The sequence below is a fragment of the Alligator sinensis genome, unplaced genomic scaffold (assembly GCF_000455745.1).
Source record: "Alligator sinensis unplaced genomic scaffold, ASM45574v1 scaffold277_1, whole genome shotgun sequence".
Taxonomy (NCBI): Eukaryota; Metazoa; Chordata; order Crocodylia; family Alligatoridae; genus Alligator; species Alligator sinensis.
The window spans coordinates 2,439,368-2,458,426 of NW_005841899.1; the positions used below are offsets into that span (position 1 = coordinate 2,439,368).

Genomic DNA, 19,059 nt, shown 5'->3' on the forward strand with positions numbered 1-19,059 from the left:
CCTTTTACAACAAAAATTTGACCCTCAGGAAAATGTCTGGATTTATCTGGCCCGGGAAATTTTAAATAGAACGGACTTCTGCTTAGCGGGAGGGATCAATGCTCACCTGGTTTTTACCTCATGCTTAATTGCAGTACCAACCCCTTTGAAAACTTTACAAAATTATACTATGCTGAAAGATATAGATAAGGAAAGTACATATCAGGATATATATGTAAGTGGGGGACTATTGTAAAAGAGAAAAGCAGAAACATGTTCTCCTTACGGGTTCAGGCAACAGCTAATGCTTCTGAATGTTTCCTAATGGTTAATTGTACTGGTAATTGCCTTAAAATTGAACCAAGGTAAATCAAATGATTTTACAAACAAAGAAAGCTGATGATACTAGATTTTTGTTAAGCCAAATTGATTGGATAATAATAATTAAAAATGCTCCAGAGGGGGGAATGTAAGGAGTGACCTAGAAACCACTATGCAAAGACCAAGCAGAAGAGAATGTTATGTGATGAATGCCCATCTGCAATGATAAGGAGGAGACAGTCTTAGATAAAGGAGGCTTGAAAACAAAATAAGAAACAGAGTACTGGGTTATAGGGCTCATTAAAATACTAAAAATCACACCCCTAGGTGGGGAAAAAGTATGCTAATGAAACATACATGTATGTAAATGAGATACATGGCTAAAACACAGGTATAGAGACATGTTCAGTAAAGAACTCCTTGCGTCACTCCTTTATAACCAATCAGCAAACAAGGATGCTTATGGAGGTTCAAAAACTCCTGTATAAAAGATGCTCAGAAATAGTAATCTAGTGTGCTTGTTACGTGAAATTATTCCGCTCGCACCTTTTATTGCTAGCAATAAACTTTCTTTGTACTTTCACCCCTGGTATCTTTATTGGCCTTTGCATACCGGGCACGATCCCAGACTTGAGCTGGGGCTCAACATTATGAACAGGACACTTGCATTTGTCCTTTTAGGAACCAGAACCTCTGGAATTCGCAAGGATTTGCTTCAGAGCAATAGCTCCTATAGCGCTAGGTTTCTTCATACTCCTTCTCCAGAGTAGCCATGGGAGTTGTTTCTCTGTATGCAGAGCGAGACCCTTGCAAGAAAATAGTTCAAAGCTTTATGTAATGGCAAAGTAAGAGTCAGTGGTTTGCAGGAGCAAGGCAAAATTCACTCTGAGGCTACTAAGAAGTTGCCCCTAGAGCCTCCTGGACATGGTTCAGTGCCTTCAGATTTCTAGGAGGATGGAAGTTGGCCCTAAAACCTCCAATTCCACATTCTGGCAAGTAACCCATTCATATGCAAGAGGAGAAGATGCACAGCATAAAACCTTTCTTGTAAATTTTCTATGAACAGTGTGGGATGATATGTTCCAATTTATACTCACCTCCTTGTGACACACTGTGCATAGAGTCTGAAGGTTTTCCAGAGAACACTGTCCTCCTCCACTGTAAACTGGTTTGATATGATCCACCTGCCAGAACTGGCCTTCTGTTGGGTTGGTTATAATTTCATTTAGCTACAATAAACAAAAGACAATGTCAGGATTTGTAAATGGACCACTCTGAGCTGAACAAAATGCAACATTCTGCAATCATGGTTATATAGTAAGAACAGAGGAAACAGTAAAATAAAATATTTTTTAAATAGATTTCACTGGGAGAAGGAAAAAATTGACTCTTCGCTATTTTGTTTATTGCTAGCAGGTAACCAGAAATTGTACTTTGGATGGTACAGTTTCCCTCAGCCCACAGTATTTTGATATATTTTATATCAACTATTTAATTCCATGACTCCCTGCAAACACATCCCAATGCATCTGTGCACCTCCACAGACTTCTAACTGAGAAACGATGCAGAACAAAGGATTTGTGTGACTGTCATGGGCAACTCGCCCTGAAATTTGTTATTTTACACTTAAATATTAAAATATTAAAAACGAAAGTAAGAGAAAAAACCCTGTTGCGCTTTTAATTCTGCTGCTCACAAAACAAAGAATCAGATTATTACCACATGCTTGCCATTTAGAAGTGTGTTCACTATTTCTACTATATTTAAATTTTTAGTTTGTTGACAAAAATTGTAAGAATGAGCAATATGATAAGCTGTATTCCTAATTTCAAAAGGTTAAGAACTATTGTAATTTAAAGGTATTATAGAGGTGAATACTATCAGTGTTGGGTGTACAAAAGCTGTATGGGGAAAAGGAGAAATATCTTTGTAGTCTGAATGAACTTTTTACTCTTGCTTCTTCGGAGAGTTCTGGAAGCTTGTCATTTCTGCAACTGAAACGTCTCTACCCGAGTCCCATTTTAGACTGGAACATGGGTGGAATGAAACAAATGTCAGCTGTAAAAAGTTCACGGAACAGATCACTAGAGCTCGGTTGGGACGATGCTTCAGTGGGAAGATGAGAAACTTGCACTTCAAGTAGGCAAGATGACAGGGGAGCCAGTGGCAGCATGAGTGTCCACTGGACATTAGCAAAAAGACAAACTTCAGAGTCAAGGATTTCAGGGAAAGAATTTTGAGTGGACTTGAAGTGAGCCAGGGCTGAGATGCTTTAACCTTCACTGTATTTTTACTTCAGAGTTATGGTGAAGTTGCAACTAATAAGAGCTTCTGATTGCAGTGTATGAAACTCTTCAGCATGACTAAAGCACTTCGAAGAGAAGGACACCAAAACTGCTAAACTGGATACTGAATGCATTTTAAGAGGAACAGGTTAGGCTATGTAAAAAATCAATCAGTAATCCTTCCAGCTACTTTGACTGACAGTACAGTACAGCACTTCTTCCCTTCCTGTATAACAGCTATTGCTGACGATTCTGCTAATAGAGGTCACTTACCAGTAACTTCTTTGAGAATCATACCTGTGCGTGCATTAGCAGACAAGGTTTTTCGGGTAGATGTGATATCTTTTATTAGACCAATCAAATAGCTGGAAAAATTGTTTTTTGCAAGCTTTCAGGCACAAACACCCTTCTCCAACCAACAACCTTAAATACCTGTGCATTCTCACATGCACGATATGGTAATTTCAGCATCATGCTGTGGAACAGATTCAAAATGCAGTGTCTCTTGGGGGCAGTTTGTTGACAAGACAAGAGCTGCACCCACAACTGGATACGATTTTTAAGGTAAAGCCACAAATGGGAAGGCACAAGAGGCCCTCAAATAAGAATGAAGAGATGCACAGTTTTGGTAACATTTAATAAATGTTTGTTAGTGCTCCAAGTTCTACTCTCATCAGCAATTTGGGCTATAAAATGATTTTTCAAAAAGGAAAAAAATCAACAGTATAACAGCTATATCTAAATCCTGCATCTCTTGTAACGACATGTGATACTAAGCTTTGTCTCTTGACACTCACAGCTTTTCCCAGCTACAAGGCCTTTCTTTAGTGTTTCAAATAAAATCTTTGAGCTGTAGCACAAGGAAACTCAGGCATAGGATAAAGCTCACTCCCAAGGTACATGCCATCTTAAACAGATGAGATACGATTAACTAAGTGAGCACTCATCTACGCAACTAATTCCTCTCTTCGGTGCTTCAGGTCTTTGGGCCCAAGCTCTCATTCCATATATTTTCATAAGCTTCATTTTGAAAAACAGGAAATATCTATATAAAACACTTCATAGTGCCATACAAATGCAGGTATACCACTTCCAGTTCAGAAGTGCCAGTGTATTGAAGCCAGGCCACTGCCTGGCACAGTACAACTGCAGTACTTAAGTTAAAGATATATTTGAATTTGTAGAAATAGGAAGCAGTACATTATCAGATCAGACTGCCTTGCAGTTATTTTAGTAACAAACTGCTGCCCATCAGAGTGTTTTTGTGGGTTTTTACTATATTTGTGTTTGACTGCTTCCCTTTTAAAATAATTTGAAGAGCATAAGTTTCCACAATTGAACTGAAGTGATTATGTATAATAGATTAAAATACTATTGATATTACCTGTCGTAATGGAAGCTGTGACATCCAAGTACTATCCAGAAGTTTCTTACGCTGACTTTTAGGAGCATCTCTGATGTTAAGGTAGAGTTCTTGAGCATTCTGTTTGCAAAGCTGGCAAATACCTCGCTCGATTTCAAAGACTTTAGTCCTCAGGTAGCTGTTACTTGAGCGAATCAAGAAGTCTTCTTGGCATGCATGCGAGCAAAATCTTGTGTCCCAATCACTGGATTTGCAGTGTTGGTCAAGCTGGACTGTTGGATGTTGACAATTTAGACAAAGAGGATTCCCTTTATTATCTACAGCCTGCAAATAGCCTTTCTTTATGGAAGGATCTTCCTCAACTTCAGCCTGAGCAGAGACTAAATTAAGAACTGGAGAGTCTTTTCCATCTTCCAAAAGCAACCTGTTAGGAAGACAAGTAGCAGTTATTTAATAAAACTGGTCTTGATCAATACTAATAGTATTTACTACTAATACCATAGTATGTACTATTAGGTTTCTTATATTTTATATCTTATACCTTACTTAATTTTATACCTTATTCTGGTTATTCACTGTACAATGTAATTAACCCCCTTGGACTATATTTTTAATAAAATTTTATGACCAGATTTTAAAGGGATTTTTACACATACAATGAGTGCATTTGCATATGTAAATGTGATTATTACCTGCAATTTTCTATTATTCCTGTGGAAATGCTAGTTTGCACACATATTAAAGGGGGGTGTTCTTGCATAGAAGCGGGGTATTGGAGTACAGTATGACAATTATTACCCATAACTGAAAGTAAATTGCCAAAGTAAATTGATTCTTTTCAGAAAAAAACATTCTGAGAACTTCCTGACATTTTTCATGGCTATCTGGTAATAGTCTGACTTAGATGAGGTTCCTATCTTGTCTGTAGTCTTCAGCAGCTGAAAACTAGTTGACCAATAATGTTTAAAAAGCAAGCTTGGGCTTGTTTCCAGGTGGTTGTAGACACTGCTCTCTACCATATTATATTTAATTTACAACGGAGTAAGAGAGACACTATGTCTCCAAGCCATATACTCACAAGCTTGTTTGAGTGAAAGCTCTCCATTTCTCTTCTTTCATTTTAATGGACTCAGTTGTGCACTGACAAGCAGTCTAGTTATTATTACAGGAAATGCAATTTAGTTAAATTAGCACAAGAAACTCCCTCATCTAAACAATATATTGCAGTAACGTAAGTCATCATACCCTATAATTTTATTACCCAATATAAAAATAAATTTTGAGGATCAATAGTTTAATCACTACATTATGGCTATTTTGTCTGCTGTTAACACTGATGAACACTGATGAACTTACTTTGTTGAAGGGCCATCTTTTTCTCCCACAGAAGTAGCTTCAGTTTTCAGGTTAAATGTAGCTTCCTTTGAAACCATACGTACACTCCCCCCACTACTGTTCGCTTTGCTTAGTGAAGCAACTGCAACATCTTCTTTTGTCACGTACCTAGAATGATTACAAATAGTTTCAGCATTCCCGTTTCTGGTCATACGTAGCAGACAATGAAACACTTACAGAACATGCCTACTACTGCCTGCAGCAATATTCGTGTTGAAAATCCTCTTCCAAATATTCCCTGTTTTCCAGACATACAATTGAGAGCAATGAATTTATTTTCTCAGATTTTTCATGAGATGGGGTTGTCTTCCCCCCCGCAAAAAATGAGCCTTTGCTCCATTTTGTAACCAATAAATGAGCAAGTATTGAATGATGACTAGTTCAAAAGTGATTAGAAAACAACTGAAAGAAAACAACTCATGGCAAATATCATGAATTTTCTATTTTTATGTACCCGAGGAAGAGAATATGGAAGAGTCCTTGCTAAATTTAACTTTGCATATATTTGATTTCCTTTTTATTGTGGTATCACAGAAAACTAATTCTTCTAAATAAAGCATTTTTAAAAACTCAGCAGTCCTCAACCCAATATTTTTGGTCATTTATTAGATGTAATTACAAAGCAAACTAAGTTACAGTAGCCATATCAATAGATATAGTCACTCACATACTAATAAGTGTCATCTTGTTATTTTCGAGCCAGTGGCACGGCTGTTTGAGCACTTGTGGTGCTCAGGTGAGGTCCCAGAGGACTGGAAAAGGGCCAGTGTAGTTCCTGTTTTCAAGAAGGGGAGGAGGGAGGATTCAGGTAACTACAGACTGGTTAGTCTCACCTCTCTCCTTGGGAAAACCCTTGAAAAAATTGTTAAGGGACACATTTGTAGGCGTCCAGCAGGTAATATAATGCTGAAGGGCAGCCAGCACAGGTTCATAGCAGGTAGATCCTGCCTGACTAACCTTGTTTCTTTCTATGACCAGGTGACTAAATACTTAGATGCAGGAGTTGAGGTAGACGTCATCTACTTGGACTTTAAGAAGGCCTTCGACACAGTATCCTGTCCTATTCTCATAAACAAATTGAACAGCTGTGCATAGACGATTACACAATCACGTGGGTGGCAAATTGGCTGAAGGGTCATACCCAGAGAGTGGTGGTGGACAGGTTGGTATCGACCTGGAAAGATGTGAGCAGTGGGGTCCCCCAAGGCTTGGTCCTTGGGCCAGTGCTGCTCAATATCTTCAACAGTGACCTGGAGAGGCTGTGGAAAGCACTGTCCAAATTCACAAATGACACAAAACTATGGGGTGAAGCAAACACACTGCTGGGAAGAAACCGAATCCAGGCAGACCTGGACAGGTTAGAGAAGTGGGCAGGGAATAATAGGATGCAGTTCAACAAGGACTAGTGCATGGTGCTGCACCTAGGGAGAGGGAATCACCAGCACACCTATAGGCTGGCAGATGACCTTCTCAGCAGCACAGCAGCGGAAAGAGATCTTGGAGTCATTGTCGACTCCAAGCTGAATATGAGTCATCAACGTGATGAAGTAATTAGCAGAGCTAAGTGCACTTTGTCATGCATTAGTAGGTGCATCACGAACAGGTCCAGAGAGGTGATGCTTCCCCTCTATGCGGCACTGGTCAGGCCGCAGCTGGAGTACTGCGTCCAATTCTGGGTGCTGCACTAAAAGAGGGATGTGGACAACCTTGAGAGGGTCCAGAGGAGGGCCACTCGTATGGTTAGAGGCCTGCAGGGAAGGCCCTCTGAGGAAAGACTGAGGGACCTGGACCTTTTCAGCCTACGCAAGAGAAGGCTGAGGGGGGATCTTGTGGCAGTGTACAAACTCACCAGGTGGGGGGGCAGAAGGGAATGGAGATGCCCTGTTTACTAGGGCACCCCTTGGAATAACCAGGAACAACGGCCACAAGCTGATCGAGTAGATTTAGGCTGGACATCAGAAAGAACTTCTTTACGATTAGGGTTGCCAGAATGTGGAATGGGCTTCCAAAGGAGGTGGTGCTCTCCCCTACCTTGGCGGTCTTCAAGAAGAGACTGGACAAGCACTTGGCTGGGGTCACATGACCCGAGCATCTTTTCCTGCCATGGGCAGGGGATCAGACTTGATGATCCATTGACGTCCCTTTGGACTATACCATCTATGAATCTATGAACACACAGCTCCTATCAGATCTGTTTGATATAGTAACTAGAGTAACAAACCTAAGCCAGGTTTATAATTGCCCTATTTATTGCTGCTACTTGCTGATCTATACTTTTTTTGCAAGCCTAGAATTACATATGGTTAGAGGAATTCCTGCCTACCACCAAAATGCAGTCATTTTGGAGGGTTTAGCAGTAGGAGTTAAGAGGAAACAACAGCTTTTAGATAATTGCAGACTACTTTATGAGAAAACCTGTGAGAGAGAAATTTTAAGAAAAGTCTTATTACAGGAGTAAAGGTTGTGAGCATGAACGTCAGACAGGATAGTGACATTATGAGAGCGAGAGAGGGAGGCAGAAAAGAGAGTAGGAGGAAAGGTAAATTTAGATTTTACCACTGATTAGGTACCTACTACTTTTCAGCAACACAGGAAAGGATGTAATAGCAAGTACTGAAAAAGTTGGCATTTGAAGAAGATAAGGCAATTGGCTAAGAGCTGATGCTGAGAAAGGTAAGAAAGAGATTCTGGGTTACGAAATAAATATTGGGCCAATGAACGTATTATCATGAGTAGTAATTTATTCCTGCTTATGATTATGTTGATGTATTAGGGATACGTGGGGGTTTCAACTACAGAGAAGCAGGGAAATATGGTCTACATGAAACTACTGTAAAGTGAGCCAGATAGTCAACAATGATTCAATGGCCAACTGGGAGGACATATCCAGTGGAGTTTCCCAGTGGTCTTTCCTGGGTCTGGTACTCTTCAATATCTTCATTAATGACTTGGAAGTTGAAATACTGTGCACACTTGTGTATTTTCAGATGGTACCCAACACAGTGGATGAACAGAAACTTTTGAGAATAGGATTAGGATTCAAATGACCTTGATAAATTGGCAAAATAGCCTGAAATAAATAGGATGATATTCAGTGAAGGTAAGTGCAAAATACTACACTTTGGACAGAACAATCAAATGCAAAAACTCAAAATGGGGGACTAACAGGCTAGGCTACAGTACTATAGACTGAAAGTTAAATAAGTCAACAATATAATATTGCAAAAAGTATAATGGTATACTGGGATGTATTATCAAAAGTGGTGCATGCAAGTCAAGATAAGTGATTATTTCCACTCTATTCAGCACCAGCAAGACCTTATCTGGGAACCACACTTCAAGACAGATGTGGACCAACTGGAAAGAGGCCAAAGGAGAGCAACAAAAATGAACAGAGGTCTAGAAAGCATACCATAAGAGGAAAAGCTGCAAAAAACTGGGATTATTTAGACTGGAGAAGAAAAGACTGGGGGATTTGATAACAATCATCTTAACTAAAAAAGTGTTATTAAAAAAAATAAAATAATCAAATGTCTATGTCCACAGGGAACATGACAAGTAGTAATGGGCTTATATTACAAACAGGTTGGGTTTCTCACTACGAGGGTGGTTAAGCACTGAAACAGATTACACAGAAAGACTATGAAATCTCCATCCCTAAGTTGGCAAAATAAGGTTAGACAAACATTTGTCTGGGATGGTGTGGATAGTGTAGATCCTGCCCTGACTACGGGGCTGGACTAGATGACTTCTGAGGTCTTGTTGAGACTTCTGAGGTCTTGTTGAGCCCTATTTTTCTATGAGGATAGAAAGATGGAAAAGAAGAAGATGGTGACAGCCCTGCTGTTTAAAAATTACTTCCAGAGAGGCTCCCTCCTGAGTGCTGTATCTTACTGTGTACCAACAAGCATTTCTGGGTACAGAAGGAGTAAGACTACCTTCTTCTGGAATGGGAGGCATTTAAAATGATCAAGAACACAGTGTTAAAATATAAGTTCCTGGTTTAACCTAATGCCAAATAACATTTTTTCCTTTTTCTAAAAGTTTGCAGCTGACTTTGAAGATGGAAAAAATACAAAAGGTGCTCCTTTGGGAAACAATGCTACCCCTACTGCAACAAGAGTGAGTCAGAACCAAAAAAAAAAAAGTTAAAAAAAAGAATTTCTCTCACAATGCATGCATGAAGTGCTAGCTAAGCCAAGAAGTTAAAAATTAAGAGCAAAAAAGGTATCTAAGTTTATATCCTCACAATGCCAAAAACATTATAATAAAACCTTGTTCTGCGTCTCCCAGTGTATTCTGCATTTTCTAAAGGACCATACTATCTTCAGGATTGCAACTGCACCTTTCAAAGCTTCAAGCACACTGGTAGTGCTTAAATGAATAACAAATAATGCCAACATAAATGAGATGTGAAAGCCAATAGGTGGCATTTGGAAACCATGAAGGAAAGATTTTTCTCCTGAATCTCTGGCAGGTTCTGGATGTTTAAAGCTGCAGAAGCCTGCAGAGCCAGAATATTTGCTGGACTAGATTCACAGAGAGAGAGACAGGCAGCGTGTTCTGCACCAACAGACTTGCTCAAACATGCACAGAATGTGTAATTTTGTCCCTATAGGACAAGCTGTCACATGACGTTCAGTTTATCTCAACATGATTCTACTGAAAGGTACAGAAAATAAATGGGGCCCCTTGCAGCAATGAACACAAAAGAAAGAATGGAGAGTAAAAACACATACCTTTTTGTGCTGCTAAGCCTGGCCTGCTGTTTAGACAGCTCTTCTGCAACAAGAATGGGGCTCCGAAAGATCTGACCACTTTTTCTGATAATTTTCTGCTTCATGGCTGTTAGATTACTCCATTCTCTCACAAACCTCAAAATCTGTCAGAGAGAGAGAGAGAGAGAGAGAGAGAGAGAGAGAGACACACACACAGAGAGGCAAGGTCAAGAGGACAGGCATTAAATAAATATCTATTTATACTGAATAATATCTTAAATGAGTATACTGAAAAATGTCATACTGAAAAAGTTTGCATGCTATAAGCTGGTCCTTTCTAAGTTGTACCATTTGATACCAGCTGCAAAAGGCCTGCAAAGTCTTGAGACTCAGGCACGGTTCACCTTTAAAAGTTTTGCTGGCATAGCTAGATGGATTAAGAGTGTGAAAAAAGAAATCTCACCCACTAAACATAGCTATGCTGACAAAAGCCCTAGTACAAACACAATTATACTGGCAAAGAAGCCAGTTCATTTGGGAAGCACTGGCATAAGCTATTCTGAGCAAAGAACTCTTGCTAGTCTTAGCTGTCTCTACTAGGAGGATTTGCTGGTGGTGCGATATTGGCAAACCCTCTCTTTTGAGAGAAAGACCTTGGCTAATAGGAAAAATGTAGGCAGAAGGCTATGTGCTACTTAGGCAAAACTCCCAATACTGTCTCTTTGTCTCACAGTGGAAGTTTTGGCTCCGTAAAAGTGCTGTGAACAAAGTCTATAATTAGGTTCACAGACAACCTTTGCCTCATGTTTTAAAAATCCAGCACTAGTTTCAGTACTAGACTAAATGGCATCCCTCTACACAATTTGAAAAAGTTATTTCACCTAGCTTTCATTACTTTTCTTAATATTCTTCTATTACTGCTAAAATTCTTACAGCCTAATCTAATTCCAGAGGCAATAGTGAAAGCTGTAACAAAAATCAATCGAACTGTTTGTGTGTAATGCCTGAAGATTTATGCCTCCTTAAAAAATATTTCGGTACTATTGCATAGTTAGAAAACTCATTTGTGATCCATACAAAAGTATTAAAATTGGCTCAGTTAGTAATGAAGTCAGAATTCAAGTGTATTCGCATATTCATTTTCAAAATGTTTTATAATCACAGCTTCACTTATTTCACTACAAGTTATCCACTCTTTCTGTGGCACTTCAATGCAAGAGAAAATCTATGACAAATTAGCATATGTAATTTGTTACTGAATTCAGTAAGCAGGGCAATATAAAGCTGAGTTGCACAAAAAAATGTTAAGGCAATTTTATTTTACACTGGCCCCTAATGTATCATGAACTGCAAAATTAAGTAGTAAAGATGCAGAACTAAATAGAGGTTGTCAGGGAAACCAGAAGTTTTGACACTGCACAGAACAGGACTAATCAGGATTTTAGCACCTAGAAATATGGATTTGTGCTTCTGACACTTCAAAGGCACAAGTCAAGGCAAATTTGAATTTCCTACCACAGCAGTGCTTGACAGCAAGGAGCGCCACAAGCAAATATAATAGCTGAGACTTTCTAAACTAAAGAGCAACAAAAGAGTTAATAGTAATATTCAGATTTCCATAACAAGGTTGAAGCATGAACCTCCCACTGATGTAGGCAGTTCACACCTCCTACACCAAATGTTTCAGGCTGTCAGAAGACTCATCATCAGCTACACTTGGCCCTTGTCTGGGAGGTCCTCTTTGGACTAGAGACAAATTTACAATTTAAATTTGAACACAAATCTCCAAGCAGCAGTGAATTCAGTAATAAATTCAACCAGCACAGATTCATGCAATACATAGGTTTTTCTATATGGCTAATCACCTACTGCTATATTCAGCTTTTCATAATAGAAAAAGAAACCATAATGTAAAAATTGAACCTCTCTCTTTGGTTGCTGCTTTTATATTTTTGAATTGGAAGAGCTAAAGGGGATTTCAGTATTCCTAGAATGAGTCATTAAAAGAAACCCTTTGAAGCTATAGACTGAATGAGTAATACAGCTAACAAAAAACAAACTACAGAAAATAAGAAAAAATTAAATTTGTAGTCAGGGATGTAGTTAATGGAAAAACAGCTCACTTGCATGCATGTACATTTGGGGGGATGGGCAGGGGCAAATTATTCTGCTTTTCTTTTCATTTCACTGCAAAAAAGCTTTCTAATAATTTAGTCTAAGTGAAAGAGACTGTTTTAGCCAGCATAGTTACATTTCTCCATTCAGCTCTAACAATATACTCCTTTACATGACCTGCAACACCTTTTTATTTGAAATATCAAGCCTTGTCTGAGATGTTATCTCTGCCAAACCATCAAATGGTTTTACAATGCGGAAAAAGCATCTACTTAGGGGACTAGATTATTCCAGATGTGATTTGAGCCTTCCCTAAAAACCTGCAGAACCAGAAAACTAGAAGCTTATAATTATGATTTTATTTTCAGATAATTGCTCTTTGGGAATAAACGTAAAAAATAAAAAAAAAAGTGTACAGATTAGAGACTCTTCCCCATGGAGATGGAGCAGTATGGAAGAAGTCAAATAAGATGTTACAACAGGAAAAGAAATAGAATTTTTTAAAATTCTTTTAAAACTGCATTTTACAGCATGTCTTTCTCAATTTTCATTCAGAATTATGAAATATAAAAACTGTTGTGTTAAAAAAGCCTCCTGCTGCTAAAGCTACAACTCTATGCAATAGATACAGTCTCAGAACTAATACATGTGCTTTTAACACAAGGTGTCTTTCCAGTGCTATAGCAAACAAGAGTTCCTTGTTCTTGGACTTTCTAAATCTTATGTTTATAATGATACAAAATGCCTTTTGTAATAAGCTTTCTTAATGAATGTTCGGACAGCATATTTTATGTTAGCCCAATCTCTGTGGCAGAATTCATTTCTATTTATAACAAAAGGGAAAATTTTATCAGGTCACCAAGGAAGGCTGCTATGGTAACCTGCCAGGTGCTTGGAGATTACTTTTAATTTGTAATAAATAGAGCAGAATATGTGTTTGTCTTCATCACAGGCAGCCCCTTTCACTGATGTTTAGAATTAAGATGACTTAACTCTTTATTAATTTGTTTTCAAATTGCTTACAGCTCTTCCAAAATAAAGCTCTTCAGGCAGCAGTTTTCCATGTGGGTGTTTGAGCTGGGCTGAATATTTCTACTAAAATGGCTTCTGATAATAAAAGTTAACGAAAAATACTGTATCCAAATTGAAGACTTAAAACTATTTTGTGGATAGTGTTTGCATGCATTTTGGATGGGTGCTGGTTTGATGTCCTTCGCTATCCTTCTGAAAATCTGCCACATATAGCCAAATAATCTCAGCCTGCTCACATTCAGTAGGTTGGTTAGAATTTGAGAGCCAAACTCACTAGATTCTCTCCCCAAATCATCTGTATGTGCCAGCTGAACTGAGCCGGCTGTCGGCCTGCAGCTGCTGTTCCTGGAATTGCCCTTCCCAGCAATTGTGGGTTGGCTGTTAGGGTACTGAGCATGAGAACACACAATGGGGAGGAGACTCTTTCTCTTGAGCTGTTAATGTCCTTGTAGCCAGCACCTAGTCGGCATAAAAAGGGGAAAGGGATTGACCTGAAGACAAAGCATGAAGAGCAGGGTGTTATGGAAGCAGACAAAAGGTAGAGGAAGTAATGGGTGCTTTCCCTCCCTGATGAAAGAAAAACCAGAAGAGAGCTAGGGCAGACTGCAGGCATAGGGGCAGAAGAGCCCCAGAATTAAGGCATGTTTCCTTTTAAAACATGAACTTGAAACTAGGATTCTTGAATCTCACCATTCCTCTGCTGTCTAGCAAGAGGCTCAAAGATCCAGTGGCAAATTGTGCACCTGATCCCACGTGAGCAGCTGGTCCACAGAGACAACAACCTTCCACTACTAATTAACTGAATTCATAGAGATCTGGGCTGTGGATATGAAGACCTTAGTCTTACAGATGAAACCACCAAGGAATTGATACAAGCTCCAGAAGACAGAATTCGTTTATTCAGTTTGCATTATTAAAAATATAGCAATGAGCATTCAGAAAAGGATGTTAAGTTTGCCCTGTTGCACAACTTTAAATCTGGCATTTCTTAATTTGTGAGGGCTTGATTCTTCCACTGTAATGCTCTCCCAACGTATAGCTGTAGATCTCTTCTTTACAAAGGTTACAGGTCTTAGTGTGTCTTGTTCTACCATTGATATAAAAATTATGTCAAACAAAAGGATGACCACAGGGTGAATCAAGAGACCTCCAACTTTGCCCAAAATTGCAACTGTGAAGCAATCAAGCATACTTCCAGCCACAGTATACCATGCTTAAAGCATAACCTTTAAAATCTGATTTTAACTTAAGAACATCAGTTACTAATCCTGTAAATGAGAAATTAAATGATATGTTGATGATTCTATCTACAGAAATGGTGGCAGGAGGTGTTATAATTTGCCAAAGTAACAGACTGCACATTTATTATTCATATCAACATTTATAAGATCTGCTGGCATTGATGAAAATGTAACCAGTGACTAAAACCTGAAGCAGAGTAACAAAATGTTCCCCATTTATAAAAAAAAAAAATATAACCACCAAACCCCCCCCCATCCAAATTAAACATTTTCATAGTAAAATTTGCAAGACAGCTCTTACCAAAAAACGATTTTGTTTTTGCTGGAAACTCTCTGGTAAATCCTCCCAGTTATCCAATTTTATATCCAATGGAATGAAATTACAGTTTAGTGGTTCTCCTTCCTAGGGATGCAAGACAATTTGATTAAATCTATTAAATCTGGAGGTAACCAAGGTCTTCAAGTTCTTCACTTTTATTTACAATTGCAACGTCTTAAATTGAAAGAAAGTACACATTTTTCAACAGTTAGCCCAACGATCAAGTGCACCAATACAGGAAAATATTTTTAAAAGCATTTTCATGGTGCTTGTACACTAATACTGTATAGACTTGAGAAACTCAATTCATAGTAGAGTACTTGCAAGTCAAGAGGATTACAAGTTTGCGCTTTGTGGTATATGCCTCTCTTTTAATGCATCTGTCCATGTATCTTATTAGATATGTGGTGAATAGATCTGAAATACAGTACTTTGCATGTAATTAAATATGACAATTTAGCAGTATTTCAACTGTTAATTGGAAAAGCACTGTAGAAGCACAAGAATGGATACAGACGTACTCCTTTAGAATGGAGAAAATTACTTGATTTCACCTGAAAACTGTGTCTAGGAAGTGGTGTGATATAGGTCGAGTTTCTCCATTGGGATCTGAATGAGCTCTTTCTCAACTGATTTTCAATGTGTAGGATCCCTGTGGCTCAAAGCCTAATCCGGGACTTAGAGAAACTGCTCTGGCAGGGGAGAAGTGAACTCTCAAATACCACAGTGCACAGGAGAGATGGCAGTGCTGAGTACTGTGAGAGTTTGGCTGATGACTGGCGTTCCCAGATGCCACAGTAATACTAGGAACTCTTCGATTCAACTTCTCGCCAAGTGGAAGGGGCAGACTGGGAACCACCAAATCATCAGTTCTAAGCTCACCTCACTCTCTGAGTAGTTTCAGTTCTGTGCAGTAGCATAACTGGAGAGGGGCAGGAGCTCTGGGTACCAATACAAAGGGTGCAACATAAAAATAGCCCCCAAGGAACTGTACTGCCACAGCAGCCTGTTAGGGGAGCTTGCACTGAGGCAGCAGCAGCCCGTGTCCAAGGAGGTAAGCACTCACCTTCTCCCCACTTGTCCCAGGGCACCAAAATTATAAGCTGTGCCTCTGGTTTATTTCAAATGATTAGGGAAGCCAGTATAATTTAGCCTATTTTATACATAAGGCAACTGAGAGGTTTTCAGAGATTTCTAACAAAATGGTACCAGAACCCATGTAGCTAACAGAGGTGCAAAGTACACATCTTCTCTTCTTGCAATGGCTATTCACTCAGAGGAGGACATTTCTAGAACTAAAGTTTCATAGATTTGCACTGAGGACATAAAGATCTTTGGCTCAAATGCTACCGCTGGCTCATATGTGTCACCTCATAGAATTTCTGTTTTCTCGAGTTTATAAAAAAATATTTTATCAAATTCACAATGAATAAACCAGTATGGTTGTCTGAAACTATATAAATCATTCAAGCATGGTGAGACATGAAAAACCCGGGTGATGCACATTTCAGTTGCATCTGGAACTGAATGCCATGGTTAGCCTGAAGGAGTCTATTAGACTGAAAATTTCTAACTCCCAAAGCAGCAATTGGAGAGTGTCTAGAGGTAGAAGCAAGCAAGCCCTTCCTCAGAAAACAATGAAGATCATTGATTGCTATTTTTGTACTCCGATTGCTTTGCGTACCAATGGGAATTTTCTATATTTATTTTATTCAGGGGATGGTAGGGTATTATAGACATGGCACCATTAATCATGCCTAATTTAGGAAGAAACATTACATTTGCACATTTAGCTTAAAAGAGGAACTGTCATTATTTGTATTGACACGTTGAACATTCTGCCAGTTAAGCATTTTTGTTATCCTCTTTATAGCTGAACCTCAGAAAGCATACACCCACCTTCATCTATAATCCAATATACTTAGTGCAGTTCTTTAACTGAAAGATTTGTAAATAGTTTAGAATAAAAAATAATAGCACAAACTATAATTTCAGATATTCTGCAAAACAACTGAAGAAAACTTAATTTGATAATTTTCTGTTGTTTTTGGTCAAGGCAGGTGGCTTAGTCATATCAGATCTGAAGAAATGAGTTTGGTAAAGCAGTTTTCAAACAGCATTTTAAAATAGCTTGAGGGTGTTTAGGGAAAATATGTATTTCTGTTTTGCCATTGTAGTCCACCAGATCAACATCACTGTTCAGAAGAGCCCATTAAAAACAGTACTGTGACTCCCTGTGATTTTAATTTTGAATTAGGTCCTAATTAGACAAGTTGTTAGTGCTTTCCACCTCCAACTCACTTGTAGTAATAAACAGAATGACAAAACTTTACAAACAGGAAGAGAAGAAAGAATTTACAATTCTAACAACTAAATATCATGAAATTTCTTTTTTGCAATAAAGGAATGAACACCTGCGCCTCTAACATTTAATCCTATTAATTAACTCAATATACATCTATTATGAAAATAATTTTGTTCATTTGTCACCTAGGAGAGAAAAGTTAGTCTAGTGAACTACTTAATTTCTTGAAGGAAAATAATTAGGAGATAGGAAAAACAGACACTTGTTATAAAGTATGCTAATTAAAATGGAAATACAGAAATAACCGTGAAAGATTACATTACAAATAAAATGCTAGTATGCTAAAAAAGCCAACTGGTATGGCAAATTTAGAGAGAGCTACTGAGAGCAATCTAGTGCTTACCTTTGTGTAGAGATGAATTCTGTCAGTATTCCTGCTTGCACAGAACATGAGCCCATCATATGCTGAAAAAGTACCTGAGTTGTCTGTGGGTTCTGTAAATGAAAAACAAGACTGATTTTTTCCCCAACAATAAGTCATAATTTTTATTACCATAACCAAAAGTGGAAAAAATGATCATGTAAACCATAGAAACGGGTAACTAAATTTTAAAGACTTAGGGTGAACATCCTATCTAGGCAGCATAGTCCTACGGAAAAGCAACTAAGAGATTTGTAAATTTGAAGTAATCAGGAGTTGTTCTTATACAATGTACATTATTCATTCAATGCCTATTTGCTTTTTTTCCTAAAAATTAATTCCTCAGAAGACTATAAAAAGTTGGTGAAATTCAGACTGAAACAAAAAAGTTTCAACTTTCAATTAAGCAACATCATTCTAATAAACTTCCCTCTAGCATCAGCTTTAAAGCTGTTGTATAATAATTATGACTTACAGTACATGAAATCCTCCTACTACTGTATTCTTCATTCATTGGATGCAAGATCATTGCTACAGGGTTTGGTTTTGCATATGCATTTGTATAGTGCTAAGTCTGAGGGATCTGATTCCAATTGGAGCTTTTGAATGCTATTGTTATATCATACAATGGAAGTATTTTAAGTTTGAAGTATGCTGACAACAGCATGCTCCCATTCTTGCCTAATTCATACCATTTGAGAAGTCTTCACACTTGAATAAATTTGAGACATTAATACAAAGATGTGTCTAAATTTGGTAACCATATTTTCTTTGTGAAGTCAGATTCTTTTCCATCCATCCCTTTCGTTAACTTATAAGTCTAGTCATCCATTAAAATGGTAGGTTTATTAATTAGACCCATATTTAATAGCTGCTCTGTGAAATACCTAGCTCACTACATGTGTTTACAAAAAAAGTTAGTTTTTACCAAAGCATGGAGTTGCACTATTCTCAATTTCTCAGATACTGGATTATTATTATACTGTCTGACCAACCTGGTCGCCTTTTATGACCAAGTAACTAAATCCCTGGATGATGGTGTCGCTGTGCACGTAGTCTTTCTAGACTTTAAGAAGGCCTTTGACACTGTCTCTCACCCCATCCTCGTCAATAAATTAAGCGACTGTGGCATTGATGTCTACACAGTTGGATGGGTAAAAAATTGGCTGATGGGGCGCACCCAGAGAGTAGTGGTAGACGGGTTGTACTCAGCCTGGCGAGATGCGAGCAGTGGGGTACCCCAGGGCTCGGTCCTCGGGCCTGCACTGTTTAACATCTTCATCAGTGACTTGGACGAGGGGGTGGAAAGCACGCTGTCTAAGTTTGCCAATGACACTAAGATGTGGGGCAAGGTGGACACACTTGAAGAGAGAGAGAGAGGCTGCAACTAGATTTAGAAAGACTACAAAAGTGGGCAGACGAGAACAGGATGGGGTTCAATGTAGACAAATACAGGGTGCTGCACCTTGGGAGAAGGAATCTACAGCGCACATACAGGCTGGGGAGTTCCCTTCTTGAAAGCACAGAGGTGGAAAGGGATCTTGGAGTCATTACTGACTCCAAG

The 19,059-nt window shown here is 38.5% G+C and overlaps 1 protein-coding gene across 4 annotated transcripts in view; it reads right to left on the reverse strand.

Moving 5' to 3' along the window:
• Nucleotides 1-19,059, reverse strand: part of ZRANB3 (zinc finger RANBP2-type containing 3) — a 91,193-nt gene that overhangs the window by 9,874 nt on the left and 62,260 nt on the right. For all 4 annotated transcript variants that reach the window (XM_025197588.1, XM_006018385.3, XM_006018384.3 and 1 more), the window contains 6 exons: nucleotides 17,478-17,569; nucleotides 14,752-14,853; nucleotides 10,084-10,226; nucleotides 5,306-5,452; nucleotides 3,971-4,373; nucleotides 1,398-1,529 (listed from right to left, as the gene is read on the reverse strand). In XM_025197588.1, coding sequence (XP_025053373.1) covers nucleotides 1,398-1,529; nucleotides 3,971-4,373; nucleotides 5,306-5,452; nucleotides 10,084-10,226; nucleotides 14,752-14,853; nucleotides 17,478-17,569 — 1,019 coding nt within the window. The remainder of the gene's footprint in view (nucleotides 1-1,397; nucleotides 1,530-3,970; nucleotides 4,374-5,305; nucleotides 5,453-10,083; nucleotides 10,227-14,751; nucleotides 14,854-17,477; nucleotides 17,570-19,059) is intronic.